General features: G+C 40.6%; 1 protein-coding gene across 1 annotated transcript in view; it reads left to right on the forward strand.

Moving 5' to 3' along the window:
- Positions 1-261: 261 nt before the first annotated feature.
- EVC2 (EvC ciliary complex subunit 2) overlaps positions 262-21,137 on the forward strand; it is a 77,878-nt gene continuing 57,002 nt past the window's right edge. The window contains exons 1-7 of the mRNA XM_074147630.1: positions 262-291; positions 725-779; positions 8,831-8,991; positions 9,696-9,761; positions 14,442-14,628; positions 16,712-16,821; positions 17,908-17,970. Coding sequence (XP_074003731.1) covers positions 262-291; positions 725-779; positions 8,831-8,991; positions 9,696-9,761; positions 14,442-14,628; positions 16,712-16,821; positions 17,908-17,970 — 672 coding nt within the window. The remainder of the gene's footprint in view (positions 292-724; positions 780-8,830; positions 8,992-9,695; positions 9,762-14,441; positions 14,629-16,711; positions 16,822-17,907; positions 17,971-21,137) is intronic.

The raw sequence follows: 21,137 nt of genomic DNA on the forward strand, positions 1-21,137 counted from the left end.
TAGAAGATCACTGTTAATCAGCCAACGTTCCTAACTTCCTGCAAGGAAGCATTTTTATTAAATGAAAACTTGCTTGTATGACTACTACATCTTGATCAAAACACTGGGCATTAACAATCCTTAAAAACACTGTTTTCTTTTACTGACGTTTTAGAGCTGTGATTTCTGTAGCAATCTCTGTGGTCTGGGCGCAGGCAGGAGGCTGTCACAGATTGCCCTGTAAGCTGCAGTTTTTAGCCTGTGGTCCCTTTGAAAGGCTCCATGTCATTTTCCTCCGAAGGAGAAAAGAGCGTAATGTCAGTAGACTTGATGATCTAATATGGACACATTCCTGCTGACTCCTAGTGATTGGATTTTCCTGTGTCCTCATATCTGTCTTTGAAAATGGCAAAGAAAGATTATTTTATAAGAGCAAATTAAAAGGAAACCTTTCTGCTCCACTATTGCACAGAAGCTCGTCGTGGTAATATGAAGTGTAAGTACGGTTTGAGCCCCAAGTGTGCACTGCCATACTGGGAGACAGCAGAGCCTCATACTGCTTGACAAGCTGTGGGAGACCTCTAGAGCCGTGTTGTGTCTCTTCTGGTAGTTAATTTTGAAACTCGAGGCTTTGTGGAACAGGGTTCTGTCTAATTGTAAAGCATAAATTCAGCATAAGAGTTCAGTATTGGAGGTTTATGAAAACAATTCTTTTTATAATTGCTCTCTTCTGTGTTAACTTTAGGTTATTAAAGATAATCTGTGGCTTCAAAAAGAGATGGGATGTCTGGGAATGACAGGTATGTTACTGTTTTCTCTCTCTTTTCAGTGCTGTGGGAGTCCCAGGTCTCCCAGGGAGTGGGTGTGAAGGTGGGCAGCGGGTTGAAGCTGTGCCCCTGTGGCCCTCTGTCATCAGTAGGACTCTTGATCCTGGGCCACAGGGAAGCGTTTGCTCGGAATTTAGGAACGAGGGTGCTCTAAGCTCCCTAAGCAGCCCATCTCGAGTGGAGCTGCTGTGAGAAGACCATAGTTCAGCTCATACCCTGCTCTGAATCATTTTCCGGAGGAGCCCTTTTTCCTCACTAAACATAATGATGTAGGAAAGCACCCTCTGATGCCCAGTGTTCCCAGCATTGTGGAAAACCCACGTTACTTAAAGCTGATCAAGACCTTGTTCCTTTTCAGGAGCTAACTTAATCTCTATGCATTTACTAACACTGTTGCAATGTCTACTCTTGAAGCTACTTTCAAAGACCTCTGCAATTACAACAACTAATATACTTCCTCCTGGACCACATTGTTAAAGACTTGTAGGGAGTCTGGAAGTGTTGCTGGGATGCTAATACTGTTGACAGGGTATCAAGTATGCTTGTCACTGATCTCAGATACACCGAGCATCTCCAATTGTTGTTGCCTAATCTGATCAAAATAGGGTACCCTGATGCTTAGGGAAGTCCCTTACAGCTTGGAGGAGCTGCACCTGGGGTCTGACTGCCACAGGCTCTTTGTGTACATCTGAACAAATCACTTAGTTTCTCTGAGTTTGTTTGTTTTCTTTATATGTGTATAATAAATAGAATGCTGTCTCACCCAGGTGTAGTGGAGATGAATATCCTGAAAGGTTAGGACATCCTCATATAGCACATTAACAGGGGCAATGCAATGTCTGAAATAGACACTTCCCCCAATGGCTGTGGTTCCCCCAAGAGATGATTTCATAACATGAATTTGCCAAAAAATTACATGCTCTGGAGCAGTCATCTAGTGAGATGCCTCTAATTTCTTTGCCTGTTGCCATGGCTAATTCACAAATGAGTTTATTAATTTAAATACGAAAGCAAATAATTCAGATTTGATAAGCTTCCTTGTTTTTTCCCTGTATGTATTCAATGTCATCTTTGCTACTCACATCTTGCTTTCTGATGGGTGCAAATTATTAATGTACCATCCACTGAGAGAGGAAATGCATGCAGTTCTTTAGCTCAGAAGAAGTTTCTGGCACTAAAGAAAAAGTTTGGCAAGCAATACCTTTTTGTTAGTGGTTGAAAATATTGTGGCCAGCAGGACTAGGGGAGTGATCGTCCCCCTGTACTTGGCACTGGTGAGACCACACCGCGGATACTGTGCTGAGTTTTGGGCCCCTCACAACAAGAAAGACATTGAGGTTCTGGAGCGTGTCCAGAGAAGAAGCTGGTGAGGGGTCTGGAGAACAAGTCTTATGAGGAGTGGCTGAGGGAGCTGGGGTTGTTCAGCCTGGAGTAAAGGAGGCTGAGGGGAGACCTTACCGCTCTCTACAACTGCCTGAAGGGTGTGTATCGAGGTGCAGGTCGGTCTCTTCTCCGAAGTAACAGGTGATAGGACAGGAGGAAATGCCGTCAAGTTGTGCCAGGGGAGGTTCAGATTGGATATTAGGAAAAACTTCTTCACTGAAGGGGTTGTGAAGCATTGGAACAGGCTGCCCAGGGAAGTGGTTGAGTCACCATCCCTGGAGGTATTTAAAAGACGTGTAGATGTGGCACTTATGGACATGGTTTAGTGATGGACTTGGCAGTGTTAAGCTAACCGTTGGACTTGATGATCTTAAGGGTCTTTTCCAACCTAAGTGACTCTATTAAACTGCCATTTTGTTAGTAGGTAAATATACGTGTATGATGAGGGGCTGCTACAAGCACTGAATTGTACGCTTGGTTTTATAACTGAGAATTGACCCGTTCTAATAAACATGAATTTTTAACATAGTTAAAGCTAAGTTTTTAGTGGTTTGCTTAATCAAGGTACTAGACTCTTTATTTCTTACTGAAGAAGTTCTCAGTGAAAGCAGCAAGTTGGGAGCTTCTGCCTAACACCTTTGTCATTGAAAATGGCAGTGTGCTGAAGTGAAACGGATTGAGGCAGCACTCTCATCTCAGGGTTTCTTTTGGAAGCTTTTTTAAGTTGTTTCTGGATCAGATGAGAAAAAGCAATCCCAGAATAGCCCTGTGATTGGGGAACACAATGGATTTTGGGGAGTTATGTTCAAGTCTGCTCTGACTGCCTCAAAACAGGCCTGAAAGGTAAATTTTTTTTTGTCTTGTTCATGCTGGTAGTTTCTTTGACTTTGTAACAAGAAAAGCTAATGGCAACATTCAAAACTGAAATACAGTAAATTACTACCTTTGCCTGTTCATTGTTGTGTGTAATTGAACGGGCTTCAAATTGGATCTTGTATCCTGGATGGTTTTCAGGGCAGGGAATAATTCAGAACAACAACAAAAATACAGTAAGCAAGTATATTTAACTCTTTTCTTCCTGACTGAAATAAAGCAGGGTTATTTAAGTTTTGCTGATAAATTCTGGAGGGAAAGCAAATCAGACTGTAGGTGTGGGACTTGAAATATGCAGCCCTTGAGAGGTAAGAGTTAGAATGACTGTTTTAGTTAAATTACGTTTTTTCCTCTCAGTGTCGGGTAGTTTTTAATTCTAAACTTGGCATTTCACAAACTTGTCAGAGTCTTCACCTTCCTGCTGTAATTTGTCACATTTGTAATGTGTTGTAAAGGTACAGGAGCCTTAAGGACATACTGGAGTCTTTGCTGCCAACCTATTGCAGCACTATTTTAATTTTGTATCATGCTACTTAATTGCCACTCCAGAGAATAACCTTCATGTTAACTTGTATCAAGAACAAGTAAGGCACTGTAGTGTTACACCTACCCTTCTAATGGTGGTCCATCTCTGCCACTAACACATTCAGTACTCAGCCCATTTAGTCCAGTGGTGAATGAAAAAGTCCAGTCGGTGGATGAAAAGCTGGACATGAGACAACAATGTGCACTCACAGCCCAGAAGGCCAGTTGGATCCTGGGTTGCACCAAAAGAAGCGTGGCCAGCAGATCAAGAGAGGTGATTCTCCCCTTCTACTCTGCTCTGGTGATACCCCACTTGGAGTACTGTGTCCATCTCTGGAGTCCTCAACACAGAAAGGACATGGCCCTGTTGGAGGGGGTCCAGAGGAGGACCACAAGGATGATCAGAGGGCTGGAGCACCTCTGCTATAAAGACAGGCTGAGAGAGTTGGGGTTGTTCAGCCTGGAGAAGCGAAAGCTCCAGGGAAACCTTATAGCAGCCTCCCAGTACCTGAAGGGGGCCTACAAGAAAGCTGAGGAGGGACTGTTTGCAAGGGCATGTAGCAATAGGATGAGGGGCAATAGTTTTAAACCAGAGCAGGGTAGCTTTAGGTTAGACATTAGGAAGAAGTTATTTACAATGAGGGTGGTGAGACACTGGAATAGGTTGCCCAGGGAGGTGGTGGAGGCCTCATCCTTGGAGACATTCAAGGTCAGGCTTGATGAGGCTCTGAGCAATCTGATCTAGTTAAAGATGTCCCTGCTTACTGCAGGGGTGTTGGGCTAGATGACCTTTAAAGGTCCCTTCCAACCCAACACATTCTATGATTGTATGAATGCTTGTGCTTTAGCACTGAAGGTTCCTGTCATTACACAAAACCAATTTCTTAGCAAAGGCTGACCACAAACAAAGGACAATTTATTTTCTTAGATACCCATCCTTCCACCCCCAGCCCGTATGAGCACAGGCCCCCTGTCGCCACAGTCTCCATGTGGTAGTTGCATTTTGTACCAGGTAGGGTCCTCTCTGCGCGCCCAGAGCAGCGAGCGAATGCGGTGAGAGCCGGGAGCGGGGAGCTTTCCTGCCTAAGTGTATTGCCTGTGCATTGAGTGTGGCTGCTGGAGGTCCAGAAGAGCCAAAGGTCACCACCCAAAGCAATAGTGCACCAACTGAAGGGCAGCAAATCACTACCTGGGGACCATAGCAAAGGAAAACAAACATCGTTAAATAGCGGAGACTGTTCTGATCAACTGAGCATTTGTCATTTCATATTGTCGTGGCACTGCGCATATGAAGGACAGGGTGAATGCTATAGTAATGTGAGTGGTAAAATGGTACACCAATCTCCCAGCTGTTTCAGCTATATTAATATTTATTTTCACATTTTCATTTTGTAATTCAATACAAAGCTGACCTAGCAGCACTGGTAATTAGCTAGGAATATGCAGTTTGAGACAGGGTTCTGGTATATCTGTTTATATTGGCTTTATGGAGGATTAAATCACAGGAAAATATTTTAGTAACGTGCTAATTAAAAGTAAGATAAAATATTTAACAACTTGATAATATGTTGTAAAAATGTGGAATGTTTATTTTATGTCATTAAAGAAAACAAGGCAAAGAAAATTTGCTCTTAAAGATGGTGATATTGTCTCACATCTCAAAAGAAAGTAAAATTACTGCCTTTGATGAACTGTTTTACTTGGCATCTTTGGAGGTGTTTGCAGGAAAACCCCAGATGAAGCCTCACGCCCTGCTGGTTTGCTCGCCGGGAAGCGTTTTGGCCTGAGGCGTTGTGCTCCGGGGATGCCGGTTGGCAGCCTGGCCAGCCCAGCCGAGAGGCTGTTTGGGATGTGTGTAAAGTTGAAAGCATTCCCCTGCTTTGTAAAGTTTCCCCTTTGAAAAGGAGTGGGAATAGTTTCCATTTAGAAACTAATGGAAGTGAAGACCGTGCAGCTCTGATAATGGCTTTTCTGAGAACAGCCAGAAAAATGGCAAAGGTTGAAGTTGAAGCCGTAAGAAGAAAAGAGAGTGGAGGGAACAAGGAGACGCAGGGTTAGTGTCAGAATTGGGAGGCATCTCTGAAAGGGCACTGACAATGGTGCGCTCACACTTCTGAGCAGCAAGATATCCAAAAGAAAGCTCGATGCTTGTTAGTCAAAGCCCTCAGGAGTCAAGTATTAGTCTTTCCCAACTTCGGATGAATCTATTTGTTAAAAAAAGGCAATTTCAGAACAGAAATCTAGAATAGTTGTGAAAACCACAAAGTGTGTTATGCCTGTACTGTTCTTTCTCAAATATTCAGCATCCAGCTGTTCAAGCAATCATCAACCATCTACAATCCATCTAGGACCTTATCTGAAAAGAAAGAGCAGGTGAATTGATAAATACAATTATGTTGTCTTGATGGTAAGAGCATGCAGCAAGTTATGTGGAAAAGCAGTTATGTTCTTGTAGGTCAGCTGGACTGAGCCGTATAATGTTCTAGTGACAGTTAAATGTGGATCAGGAAAACGTTATTTAACTGACAGTCGATACTACAAAAAATAATGAGATAGAAAAGTGCTGCTTTACTGGCAAGGGAAACCAGGCTGTTATAAAACAGCCTGTATTGCTAAAAATTAATAGGAAGGATGAGAAGAAATCTGGTGGAAGGCAGTGGCACACGTTGCTGTATGGACATGTGTCACACTGATTGAATCTATTTAAGCAAAACCTTCCACTGAGTGCTGGGAAGATACAAGTGAATTTGCAGAAGTATCCTTGTAATCATCATCAACGTTGAGGCTGCTTAGCATAATGTCAAGAACCTACAAAATCCCCAACCTCCAATTACCGGAGATGGAGCAGCCAAATAACATGCCTGGAGACTTCTGCTGGGAACTGGGCACGTTATCTTGGGATTGTAAGTGATGACAAAGCACAACTTGAAAACAGACTCATCTGTGTAATTAGTAATCTGGAGATTTATTTCAGAGTCAAAGAACATGATCAGTTAATTAAATTGGTTAGATACTCTGCAGAGGGGAGTATCAGGATTTGCTGTCACATGAAAAGTGCAGTTGGGTGTGCTGATGGAGATGTCGTGCTGCATAGGGCACAAGAACAAAAGATATTTTGTGAAGCAACTAACCGTTCTTGTTGGCTGACCTCCCTCATCCAAAATACAGAAGGAAAGGATCTGCTAAACAAGAAAGCATCATCAAGGCAGTAGTTGCTCAGCCCAGCCCGTACATTTTGCCATTTTGACTTCTGACTCTTACAAAGCCCTACAGAGGAGTTCCATGTCTTCAGTCAGGGTTTCTGTTTCCTATAAAGGAAAGTGCATCTCCCGTAGTCTGGCAAGAAAACAAAAAGAATTAGTGCTCTGCCTCCATAGGAATGGGGTGGCAATTGCATTAATATATGAGACACAGCAAATATAAAATGGATCTCTTTCAGTGTTTGGCTATATCTATGCAAAACTGCAAAGAGGCTTGATTCAGTAGTCAGAACATAGGTTTAGACCCAGTGGAGGTGACATATACATATATACTTGGATCTGCTGGGCAGTGCCATGGCCAGGTGGGTTCAGACTGGTAGCCCTCAGGTCTGTACTGCACTTACGGTTCAGCACTGATGTCATCCTGAGTGACTTGAGCTGTTGTTTAGTCTTGAAACAGAACTATGCCATGCATGACTACCCTGAAAAAATTCCAATCCCAACGATACGCAGACATTTGGTATTGTAATTATACATATTACTGTTCTCACCACGTTTACCTTGTTATTTTTGCAGTTCCTAAATTAGTCTGAGTCTGTTGCACTGTTTAACAGTGGTTTAAGTAAAACTTAGTAGAAGTGAATTAAAACTGATGGTAAAACATAAAAAGCTAGCTTTTCCTGGTCCTTCCCAAACAAAAAGCATGCTATTCCAGCATGGGAAGACAGTGAAACTCCCCAAGGTGCACATGTCCATCTGGGTTCTGTAAGCAGCAGGACTGCATCTCATTCATTACGTTAACAGAAACCTTTTCAGTGATTTTCATGTGCATCAATGCTTCAAGGCCCTTTATAGGACCTCCTTTTAAGGGTCCAATTCTGAATGCTCTGTGCTTGTCTTTTCTATTTACAGCAAACAGGATTTCTCTGTACTGTTCTTTCAATGTCTTTCAGTGTCTTCTCAGAAAAACGCTCCTTCTCATATTAATAAGATTTTAGTATCTTCAGCTTTTCATATTTCATTAACATATAATACATTTTTTTAAAAATTAAAACTTTATAGAAAAATGTCATTTGCAAAAAAAACCCTAGCTTTTCAATGGGAGTTTTTGTTCATATGAATATGTATTGCTAATGATTAAAATATGGGATTTAAAAATAAATAATAAATGAAAACTATTATGTAAAGAATGAAAAAAAGTATCTTTAAACAGGCAGCCAACTATCATTTTGAAATTTTCATGACATTTTTTCTCTTCATTCAGCAGCTTTACCTTTTGACAATTTAATATATTAAATCATTGATTTTTAGCTAAAGCTCCTTTTATTAATGTCATTGGTGCTTTCACTTTAGTAAATGAAAGTGATATGATTTCAAGACTGTTGTAATTTTGTGTGATATCATGGACTAATCTTTCATAAAAATACAGGAGTATAAGCTAGCATTTATATTGCTAATTACTAAATTGAGGCAAGTTTGATTTGATGGCACTGCAGTTCAGCTAAAATGTAACTGAGACCCTTACTCAACTGAGAAGTGTTTTTGTTCTGCATATGTATTGATGTGGTTAATGGTTAATTGGCAGACTGTATCTTTGAAGCAGAACACCCTTAGCACCGAGGCCACTTGCATTGTAGAGTGCTTCAATTATTTATTCTTTGCTGAAAATTTCTTTGTGTTGAAAATATTAGCGGTTGATGTAAGGCTTAAACCTTTTAATTCATACATTAGATGCTTTACATTTAAATGGCAGGAAGTTTTCTCTGGGGTATACGTGAGTTCCCTAAGTAGGAAACGGTTTTGTTCTAACTCCTGCTGGGTTTTGTGGGGCAAATCCCATCTCTGTTTCCTGTCTGGCCTCATGTCTCCCTCATGTCTCTCTTACCTACATTAATTTTAAGTGCTTTGAGGGAGAGTGTGCCAGTTGCTGTGTGCACACACAGCTCCATACACGAGCCCCATCCCTGGCTAGAATCTGCACCAAGGGGCTGCCACACAGGAGCCAGCATTAGCTCTAATGCAGAATGTTGCCTTGGTTTTCAGCGATGCCCTTACCTCTGATCCTTCAAGCAAGTGAAGCCCCTCACCGGCTCTTGACATCTGCAGCCTCGGATGATCAGTGGAGCCATTCACTGTTCGCTTTGATACCCTCATGGACAAAGAAGATTTTGTTCAAACGAGAGTCTTCTGTTAACCACCAGCTGGTCAGTAAAAGATCATAGAATGATAGAATGGTTCAGGTTGGAAGGGACCTTAAAGATCATCGAGTTCCAAGCCCTCTGCCATGGGCAGGGACACCTCCCCTTAGACCAGGTTGCTCAAAGCCCCATCCAGCCTGGCCTTGAACACTTCCAGGGCCAGCAATGGAGCTGTTTGTCTCAGCGAGTTTGACACTTTCCATATTTGTAAGGATTGTAGCAATTATATCAAAAGTGAATGTTGCTGGGAATTTACTACCCAATTAGTATGCTTCTAATTCTGTCCCAGGTGATTATGTTCACTTGAGATGGCTGCAGCGACAACTAGTTGTGAGACTTCCAAAGAATTATTGTGACAGTTACAGCTATGTGATTGCTGTGTAAATTCTGATAGGCACTTAGTAATGAAACGCATCTGTAGAGTCTGATGAACTTTGGGCATAGTGTATTTTGTTAGGGAATTGTGTTAGCCAAAAGGTGATTATATCAATTAAGATAATAGTAATTACTTGCGGGAATAAGTAGTTCATACAAATTTGGACTAGAAAAAAAGATTAACTATTGGGATAACAAAGCTCTTAAATTTGAATACTAATTTGAATACTGTAATATTTTTTTTCATTTCATTATTTACATAATTTAACTTGTGCTGCAGTTTGTGAATTATGATATTTTCATACACTATGTAGATTTTTCCCCTTCCTCCACAGGCTGAAGATGTGTCCAGTATGTCATTGTCTTCTGGATTTGGAATAACCCTTCAGAAATGTGGTGTGGTAAGTTTTCTTACATCTGTCTTGTTAATTTGATAGGAGGTTTGTACCTAAATGTCCTTTAAAAATTGGAAACGGAATTGTGCCCATGCTGAGTGTTTGGGAGAACGTCCATTTTGATATTAAGATGTTTGTATCCTCTGCAAGAGGCACAGTTTTGCAATGTTGATTCAAAACATTGAAGCCGGTGAAATCTCTCAGACTTCAGGGTATTTTGGTCAGAGTAAATACCTCAGTGAGAATTTGTAAAACTATAAAGGAGCAAAGCCCAGTGAACTCTAGAAATCAGCCACAAGGCTGGGTGTAAATACAGACAGACTTCTTCAGAGGCTGAGATAAGCCTTCTGAGATACTCTCCTGGCTCAGCCATGGGTGCCCTGCCTGTGTCAAGTGTGAACTCCTTTCAAAGGACGGGCCACTGAGCCCCGTGATGCCCACTGTGTCTTTGGGCATCCTGTCACACAGCCATAGAAGAGCTAATGTGTCCTAGTCTGTGTATTCAGTGGGACTCAGCTACAGCACAGTATTTAGTGAAAAAAGGTTTCATTTGACTTGTGTAAAATGCTTAGGAGGAGCAAAAACCTCCCTACTATAAGGAGATTTTAAACCTTCCATTTTATTTTTACTTTATGTGGCATAGGTTGATAGATTTACCTAGACTGTTATTTTTCCTTTCCTTTTTTGTTTTCCCACTGTTCTTTTTTTTTTTACACTGGATGAAGCAAGTCTGAATATTTATAATTAGAGACCGTTCATCTTAGCTGTCCCTTGGAGAGCAAAAGCGCGTACAACTTTAGACAAATCCGAATCCAGCCACTGAAATGCTGTGTATGAAGGTCGAGGATTCAGTAACCAGTACAGAAGAGGTGACATTATAACCTGCACCAGATCATTTGCATAGAGAAGAATGAATATGTATAACATCTCATGGCACTAATTACCTATAACGTTGTTATTGAAATGGCTGCATATCATAAGTAACTGAATAGTTAATAGTGAGCATTTCAGGCATAAGATGCAGTAACACAATCTTCTGCTTTTCCAGCTGTAGATTCCCAAATTTTGTATCGGAGCTCCTCAGAAAGAGAGTTTGAGAGAGTTACATGTTGTTTTTATGTTCTATTTATAGCATAGCATCACACAAGCTCATTAAAAATTGTGAAATCCTGCTGTACAAAATCAAAGAGAGTCTGTTGTAGATGCTAGGATTATCAGAAAATAATTTTGCTGTGCTGTTAGTTGTAAATAACTGAAAACTATGCAATTGTATGTGATCGTCTTCCACCTTCAAATGCAGTTCACATTTTCTTTTCCTTTGCTTACCTTGTCATCTACTTCAATCCTAATTCATCTGAACAGATGCTTTCCTGCTAAGAGACAGACTGGCCATATGGTGGTCTTTAGCTGTTTTAAATGGAAAAAAGTGAATTTTGCACATTTTCCTCCTCCTACCATGAGTGGCTTCTCAGGGATGGTGATAACATATGTTTACTTCTCAGAGGCAGGATTTTTCCAACACCTTATTGCGGAAATACCCTTATTGAAACTGAGGTGTTTAAATTTTACCTAGGCTTCCAGCTCCCAGTCTCTTCCTGCTTTCCAGAAATGTGCTTCTTTAAGAGCATCATTCTATGGTCTGACTTGAACTGCTCTATGATAGTACTTCATAATGACCATAATCTTCAGCAGAGATGAAGTAAATTTTTAAATTTGACTGTTTGGCTTTTAACCCATTTACCTGTCTCATTTCTCAATCTCCTAAGCATTCTTGCATTGCAGATCATCTATGATACAAGCATCCTTCTTTTTTTTTCCTCCTTTCCTGTTTCTGGTTGTTCTAACTTACTCCCAAAGGTCTCACATTCCTCTTGCTTCTATGGCAATTCCTTTCTCCTCTCCTTTCTCCTAAAATGTCCTTGCTCTTGCTCTGGTTCTTTCATTGCACTCTCCCAAGTACCTGAAGTGGCGTTGCTTGCAAGGAGTGATGACACACACTCTGTGCTTCAGCGGCAGAGAGAAAATGGAGTACTTAGGCATCATCAGTGACTGCCATTGGGTTTGGTTCCTGTAGATGGTGGGCAGCATAATCATCTGCTCCAAAAGCAAGAAAAAACATCTTCAGGCAAATTAAAGGAGGAATTTAAAGGAGGTATCCAGTGGCCACTGATCCCAATGGCAGCAGTGTATGGAGGAGATTCTTTCTAGGAGAGGTCAAACCCAAGGGCTTCCATACTGCTTGATTCTCATCTGCTGCTTTCTCCAGTGCTACCCAAAAAAATCCAAATTCTTTCAACCCCTTTGCAATTTAGCGTAAAATTGACTGCCAGTCAAAAATCAAGAATGCAGAAGATGTATTTATATTAATCAGCACTGCAACAAATGTGGCCTTTTGGCCACCTGGATAAGACTGCAGTAGGAGAGAGGTGGTGTGGTTGGGATACCTGTGAAGGGTTGCTTCGTTTAGTCACTGAATTAAGAATTTTATTAAATGAAACAAAATTAAGAGAAAGTGCAAAATTGGTTGGAGAAAGAGAATGAACGGTGTGTGGGAGTGTGCATTAAACCTCCTGCCTAGGGGAAGGAGAGGACTAATGCTGCCATGTTCCCCCACCCGCCTCTGAATGTACACATGCTACTTGCTCTGCCTGTTTTATTGTAAGAATTTATCTAAATCACTGTTTACATCCCCTCTCCCCAAATGTAAAGGAATATATTTGTGCCTGATTAGAAGCACAGGAAGAGACCCTGAAATCCTCATTTTTGCCTTCATCTCACAGAAGAGCAAGGGAAAGGTATGGGAAAATGAAGGGAAGAAAAAAGGTTTTCTGTTTCCCTCTGTTTCCCCAGCTCCCTCTTTTGCTGGTGCAAACGTTTGTCTGCACAAGCCCATCCGCTCCTACTGTGGAGCATAACAGAGGATTAACAACTCATGCAGTTTGAACCTGGCTCTTTCTAGCTGTGTTTTCTTGTTTTGGTGTTTGGGTCAAGGTCTCTGCTTTGTGGCTTTGGATTTTGTTTATGTGGCTCTGAGGCTTTTTTTTCCCCTCCCTTTCATTTTGTTTCTGCTTTTTAAAGCAAGTTTTTCTAGCCTTTGTGACTGCACAGGACAGGTTGAAAGGCACGTTGACTGCATCATGCCAGTTCAGAAACCAGGAGAGAGAAAATCTGCCCAAAATATATCACATTTTTAATATTTGGTGATTTTTAGTCTCATAAACGTTGGCATGTAATTCGTGATATACAAACATATGAAATTGGTAATGCTTTCTTCACAAATATGATTAAGCCTATTTTTATATGTGCTGACATCTTTGCAGAAAATTTGAAGAATGTAGTACAATAAATTGTTGGGTTTTTTCCTCCATAATATTTGTTTAATATAATTGAGGTTGAACTTGCTGTAATGATTTTGGGAAATTTAGTGTTGTAAGTATACCAGGGAGAATTAGTTATATAAACAGATTTATTCAAATGTACTTTAATTATTGTCACTTAAATAGAAAAATGCAAACTACACAACAATAATTTCAATAAAGTGTTTCTTCTCCTTGATTCATAAGATATCCTAAAACTGTAATCTGTTTCTATACTGAATCAATATGAAATCCAGAGATTAATGGTGCACAATGAAGTCATAACAACGTGTGTTGAAGCCCGTGGCTACCATGAACTCTGGTGTAATTTCTGAAGTCTGTCGCAATTCATATTTTAAGAACTCATTTCTGTGGGAGCTGCTTTGTTACTTATATTTGCTGGTGTCCCGATACGGAGTAGACGTTTCCTAAAAAAGAGGAGATAAAAGAGAAAGGCTGGGCCTGAATCATGCTTTGGTTAGTTAAATAAGTGTTAATTTGGTGTCATTATTAGAAGCCTCATATACCATCATAGCTATACTATAGGCCAGCATATTACACACCTGATAAAGTTTTAGGCAATTCTGGTTTTATATGAGTTATAGGAGAAGGCAATTTGAAAGGTGAGAGGTCAGTAAGCAACTCTATGCTAAAAGTAATTTCATTTAGAGGGTATAATTACTCAATAAGAGTTAATGGCCTAATGGAATAAATTAATAAAATAGCGTGAGCGCTTGTTGCTAGAAATTGGCGATTAGTTTATGAACTTCACCACTAACTGGAAGCAGAGCCATGAACTCCAAGTCCACTGGTGGCTCCATCAGCTTTCCCATGTGAAGGGCAAATCGAGGCAGCTGGCACCCTTTGGAGAGTGTGAAAAAAGGGAGACAGAGACCAAAACTGCATGGAGAGAATGAATTTGCAGTGAAGGCAGCTTGCAAAAGGAACACCCTCATGGTACAGAAGTTCAAAGTTAAGAATTTTCCGGACTCTGGTTATGAAGTTATGATCCAGTTCTGTGTTGTATGAGGTATCACAGGGATATTCAGATTCTTGTTTTCACTTCTGGCTCTGTGTGAGCTGGGTTTCCAGCTTCTGGTTTTCTGTTCCTTTGTCTCCAAGCAACAGCTTGACATACGGAAGATTAAAATCTCCTTGCGAGTTTGAGATCAAACTGAGTGTAGCGCCATTTGCAGGTCACTCAGAATGACTTCAGAAAATGAGTTTATGCACATAATGAACTTTTATTAGTAATCAAGACTATGAATTTTGCTGTCAGGATGCACACACAGCCATTTTGCACCATTAATACTAATATTTCTGTTTTCAGGTGGATGTTGAACATGACCCTCAAACTGCATACATTACACTTCTGATTAATAACACCAACATGCTGTTCTCAACAAACATTACAGATCTTATCCTCCTGGACAATATCACTGGTCTAGATGTTCAAAAAAACAGTGGTAATAAGACCACAGATGGTATACAGATTTACAGGAAAAGATTCTTGCAAGGTAAGAAAATCTGCAGGGAAATATGTCTGCTTACACGTGTGGAAGAGCATCTGTTCAAATCATAACAATTATCTTTTTATTTTATTCTATTTATTTATTTATGGTGGTATAAATTCTCCGATTATCAGTTAATACAGGTGAAAAACTCAGGGAGAGGTTTTGTGCTGCAGTTTACAGTTCTATTAACTCACATTTTGGCTCCCACCTTTGAACTGCTTTTGGTCTCCCAGTCACAGAAGTGAGCCCCTGTACTCTGTAAAAGTCACTGCCATCAAAATGAAACAATCTTTCATGACAGTATTTGTTCGTTTTGGATACTTTTAAAAGCTGCTGCACAAGCCATTTTTATTGACCCGATGAGTCTTCTTTCTCGAGCCAAGCGTGGCAGATTGGCTTGCTGAGGTATTGAGGTACATTGGAATTGCAAAAGGCCGTGCAAGCAGGCAAGATTATTCATCAGAAATAAGGCAGCTCTGCTCAGTATCTGTTCTCTCCAAACTGAGCAAATTATAAAATCAAAGCAAGTAATAGAGAGATAAACCTGCTCCACTCTTGGAACCAGTCTGCTCCTTTGGTAGCAGTTGGATCATTGCACATTCATAAAATTTTACCTTTCTTCCTTTATCTCCCTTTTCCTAAGCACAAGCACGTAGAAAATTAGCCGCTTGCTTTTGAGAGTCATGATATTTCTCTTGGGGCTTCAGAAGTGTTCAGTAAGATCTGTTTATGGTTGAAGTACTTAGGGCTATGATACTCTCTTACTGGTGAAAGATTTCCAAATAGGAAAGGGAAATAGGGGGACTCAGGGCTGCTGTCTGATTGCGAATGGGTAGCCAGACTCCATTGCTAGTAACAGCACTGTGAGTAGTGGTACTGATTACAGGGCTGGGCTTTTTGAAAAATGTTTCCCCGTAGAGGGGTCACACCTGGGGAGAGGTGGGGACAGATCAGGTGACCCAAACTGACCAGTGGGGTATTCCATCCCATCTGCCCCATGCTCAGTATAAAAGTGAGGGTTTTGCAACATCTCTTTTTTCTTCAGTGACTCGTGCCTGGGGAGGGCTCTGTCTGTCTGTTCTTCTGCTCTTGATCCCGATCCGTGCACTCCTGAATCTAGATTCGGCATCCAGTTCCTATCCATCACTGAGTCCAGTCTGGGACTTCCCCAGTACCTGCCGGTGACATCTCCCTGGGAGCTTGATACAGTTTTGTATATGTTTTTATATATTGTATTTATTGCATTTTTTCCTTTTTATTATTAATATTCCACTAAAGTATTTTCGTTCTTTCTAAACTGATAAATCTATCTCTTTCCTTCCTCTCCTTGGAGTGAGAAGTGGGGGTAAGCATCTGTTGTCTTGTCATTGGCCAACCCAGCCCAAACTGCGACCAGGTCTCATATTGACTTTTAGTATCAGTCAAAGCAGCTGCTTTTCAGTAGCTTGAGGCATCATTTAATGCAGTTTCCAGATTCTGGGCCAAATCTGCTTGAGTTCTTAGAGGCAGCAGATACAAAGGATTTTGCTGGGCTCCTGTGGCCAGGAACTGTCTACTCTGGATGTGGAACATCTGCTGTATTGGAAAGGAAAAGCCCAAGTGCTGTCCCAAGCCTTCCCCAGGGATCTTAGACATTTTCCTGGGAAAGAGCAAATCTATCCATATCACTCCTCTCTGGACTATGCTGGTAGGCTCTGGCTGCCTCCTCTGCTGAATTCCCTTGAAGTCAGCACTGTGAGCTTACTGCAGCTTGGTTCCTAGGAGAGCACTTTTGCTGGTGAGGAAACACAGTCTAAAGGGGAATCTAAAAATCTCCTCAGATGTTTTATTCATGTTGAACTTGCTTTTCAAATTTTGCAAACATCTGTAACTGCAGCTGAACTCAGCTGGGTGTTCAACCTTTCAGAGATGCACACCAAGTCTTGTGTAAAAAAAGATGTGCAACTGTACTGGGTTATTTTCAAGGCAATGTAGCTACTGTTCTATTTAAGAAAATCCAGACACACAATTACTTAGAGGCCACATTGCACTGGTAGATGTACCTCACCTGCTTAATTTACACAGTTGGGCCTTTTTTCTCTAACAGGTGGAGAGTGCTTTGCAATCAACTACTCTGCACTTCTTGATGCAAAAGAAACGTGGGATGGCAGGGTCTTGACACTACCTGTGAAGCTAACTTTCCGGAGTTCATCAAAGGTATTTCCTTTACAATTTTATTTTGCTCTTCACAATTTTTGTAAAACATCTACAAGGTGGTTCTTGTCTGCCTAAGCGATGAGGCCTGTATGCTATAAAATGAGGTTCTTATGTTCTCTGATTGTTTACCATGAATTTATAAATAAATTTGTTGTTCTTCATAGCTTAGGAAATCCTAGACTTCCTTAAATCAGTGAAGTATGTTTTTGTTTTCCTGCTTCTCTATACTTTTTGTATTTCTCTCCAGTTTATCTCTGTATCCTGGAAGTAATGGTGTTCCACGTATTTATGTGTGTATTCCTGTAGTCTGTGAGAGATTGAAAGGTTTGCCATATTTTTATCAGAAAATAATTTCTTTTAACAAAAGGACAAGTTGCAGCAAAGGAAAATTTGCTTGGTCATAAGGAAGACACTTTTTTAGTATGACAATTGTGAAGCTCTGAATCAGATTTTTCAGAGAAGCTGAAGAATCTACATCCTTGTAACTGAGTTCTCAAAATTCAACACCAGGCTCCGAGAAAATAGGTCTAATGCTGCAGTTAGCCCAGCTTTGAGTAGGAGGATGCAGGATAAGTAGTTTCTTCCAAAGTAAAATGTTCTGATTTTTAAATATGTCTTGGTATGTTTTCTGTGTTTTTCATAATTGCATGTAATTAGAATCTGCAGATTTATCTCCTTTGTTTTAGAGGAAAAAGTGTTCAGTGTGCATGAGAGTGATACTACAATGGTAGAGAGCAAGACTTCAAAAAACAGGGAATCCTAAGAGTAGGAACATATACACTGACTTTGGCTCCTTTTCTGTGCGTTTTCAATCAACCCAGATTTTATAGGAACAGAAAAATGTAATTCTGTGAGCACTGGAATATGCCTCTGTGTTGTTTGGAAGTGTATCCCACAGAGCAGCTGCTTCCATGTTAGTGTTACCCCTAACTGCACTGCATTTTCCTATCAAATTTATTTCAGCTTTAAGCTTAATGAGAAGTATAGCTTATCTTGTAAGGAGAAGCTTTTCTAGAGACTCTGGGCTGCTTGCCAGTGGATATTGCTCATTTTTTAATACATGTAATATTTTTATATATCTCTCAGAATAAAACAGATCTTGTATCATTGACAGCATCGTTCACCATAACTGAGGAGGAAAAGACCAAGGTAAATTCTATTATGTGGTATTATATTGACTCTTCTGCTTAAACTTATGGACAATCTAAAGTAAACCCTAGGAGCTGAGGATGTACTTCAGTACTTATCTCGTCACTCTGCTACTGGCTATTAATCATACAGAAGTTCTGCCTTCTGTGATTTTTAGAGGGAGAAAACAGGACTCAAGATAGGGAGTCTTTGTTGTCTTAAAGCAGCAATATTTAATAAGGAATATCTACAAACTTCTATTATATTCCTAGCTGTGGTTTTTTCATTTAAAGAATTATCCAGGCACATCATGTGTGATGAAGAATATGTTTACCTGCTCCTGTGCAAAGCCACCATGAGAAAGCTTTTTGTCTTTCCAAAAGGGTGGAGTTATAGTTATCCTCCACCTATTGAGAAGAGGTCTCTGTACCATGCTGATACACAAATCAAAAAATAGCTGTGTGGGGACCCTGATAAATGAAACTGCAGTGAGAGAGACATAGTTTATGTTTGCCTTCTACTCATCCTTCCAATATGACTTCCTGTTCTTGGCTTCTGAATTAACATATTTTCTACGAGGCCAAATAAGCTTTCAAAACTACATTGATTACAGAAAACAGTGTTATTCTTCTAGATAATTTTTATTACAGAATTCCCCACCGCAGTGGGGGAATTCAGTTTCATTGCTAGAGTAATCTCTTCAAACTTGATTTTCTCCCCCAGCCCCTCATTTTCTTGACAGGCTGCTGTGTTGCAAAGGAATTGCCTTTTTTTAAAATTCCTTAAAAATCCAAGTGGCTTTCTTGTGGATTATTTGTGATCTCTTGCCCTCTAGGCTTCTATTGTGTAATAGATGTAAGTCCAGAGTTGGCTTTCTCATAATTGAAGATCAAGTGCCTATTCTGTTAAAATGAAAGCCAGAATTAAACGTGATATGAAGTAAAATTATGCATGAACTAGAGAACTCATTGTTCCTGGATGAAGATCTAGTAAGATTTAAAAGGATTGGACGTTTGTATAGCTAAGAATTATGCTTGGAATTAAAATAAATATATTTTACGGAAACTCTTAGTCTTAAAGGTACAAGCCATGCAGTAACTGGCTGGATTAGGAAAATAGCTTCAGGAATGATTTTCTGTAGAGTTCAATGTGAATTGATCTGCAACAGTTGGTGATGTCTAAACCAAGGCTGCAAGCTACATTGGTCTCAGCCCACCGTGAAAATTCCTGCAATCTATTACTGTACTTAAAATCTTTATAGTGGGATATTTTTTTTTTCCAATTTGATAGTTAGACCTCAACAAGTTCTTGGGGACTATTTCACAGTTAGGTAAAGTTGGCTCAGCTTCATTTGAACTTACTAAATGAACGGGTTTTGTAATTAAAATGTGTGGAGAATACCGTTAATTTTTGAAAAATAAAGCTTGGAAATTATGGAACACATCATGTTTCACATGCATAATATTTGCCTTTGGGCTGTGGCCAAACATAAGGCGTTCCAGAATGAAATCAGTTTGTGCAAGGAAATTGTGATCAGCTGAAAAGGTGTGATGTATTATATTTCGTCTGACATCTTTAACTGTCATAAATGTTCTCAATCTCAGATTTTATTTATGAAAACCGATTATTTAAAGCTCTTCATGGGTGTGGCGAAGCCAGCACACATAAGTAACTAAGTGGATACTAAATGTTGCCTTTGGGGACAGAAAAGAGAAGAATTAATTATGAGTCATGGTAGTTGTTCCCATCAGCTTTCACATGGTTTGCTTGCACACTTGGCTACTGTGTTGTTCTTTCAAGTTTTACAAGCCCTGTGGATTTTCTCTTCTGCACCACTGGAAGAAAGTGTTTGGTTGCCTGTGACAAGGTAGTTTTGTGTGTTATGAAAAAATACAGGTGTTACTCATCTGAGTGTCTGTGCCAGATGTCTTCCCACATGCCTTTGGGGGCTGCGGGTACTGCATGCCTCTGCCCACACCTGGGTGGTTTTTGATGCAGAGTAGGAAGCTGTAGTGAAAAGGACAAAGGGAAGTTCTCCCATCTATGCACATTGCATGGGATGGATGGTAGTAATTACTTCAATCTGATTTTTACCAGTCTTGCTTCCCTCAGCATCCTTCAAATCAGTGGGGGCACAGCAGTTCTTGAAAGAAACTTGGGCCTGTAATGCCTCTTCCCACTATTAGGATTGCTTAAGTAGTTAGCTTAGGGTGTGGGTTTTGAAGCTCACTGGTCTGTCAGTGGTTTGAAGTTCAGCCTGCAGTGCCGACACCGGTCCTGTGCCATGGCTTGTGCAGGGTCTCTGGCACCTGCCCCACAGCATCCACTGTGATGCTTTCAGATGCCATTAGGCAGCTGCTGTATCCTCCTGCTTGGGTTTACAGCCCCCCAATGACATGGACTCTCCTTCCAGAACCAATTTTCTTTACATTTAAGAGCACAGGTAATTCCCTGTTCATTTTTCTCCATCAGAGCTTACCCTCTGACAGAACTGCCTGCCCTGATGCAGACTGACTGTCCTGACATAGGTCTCACCTTTCACTTTGCTTAGAAAGGAAAGCATCATTCCCTAGTTAGCACTTTTTCTCCATCAAAACTTAACCAGCTTCATTTCAGCTTCACTGAAACTATAGCCTCACCAGATTCCTGCTTTCCCCAGAAGCCTAGAGAGATCCCTGAATTTCACAGAGTGCTTGGAAATTAGACAAATGAGAGTGAATTCAGGAAAAATGATGAAGTGGTTCCAAAGCAGCAGGTATTATCTACAGCATCTCCTGTTCCTCAAAAGCAAGGGGACCTCAGGCAGAGCCTTGGTGTGGCAAAGCTCAAGGAGAACCCTTCTGTGATTCCCTCTTGACCAGCTAGTGCAACCAGAGAACCTGGGGAAAGCAGTTTGACTTAAGAGAAGTTGCATTTTTTCCAAGTCACACACGATGTTAGTTGGCTCTGTGACTGATCAAGGGGTATAAGCTAAACCCTTTTGATCTGTGAAGGGAGTAAACACTGGGTTAGGGAAGGGAGTTAATTGTTATTTACATAATCATCTTTCAAATAAATTTAAAGATGAAGATATTTTGGTACAAAGTGATGCCACTTTAACTGAGCTCATGGCAAGGAACTGGGGGGCAGTGCAGAGTCAGAGGAGGAGAGAGCTTGTACTGATGCTCATGTAGGTGTGATGGATGCCT

This window comes from Numenius arquata, chromosome 5 (genome assembly GCF_964106895.1).
Source record: "Numenius arquata chromosome 5, bNumArq3.hap1.1, whole genome shotgun sequence".
Taxonomy (NCBI): domain Eukaryota; kingdom Metazoa; phylum Chordata; class Aves; order Charadriiformes; family Scolopacidae; genus Numenius; species Numenius arquata.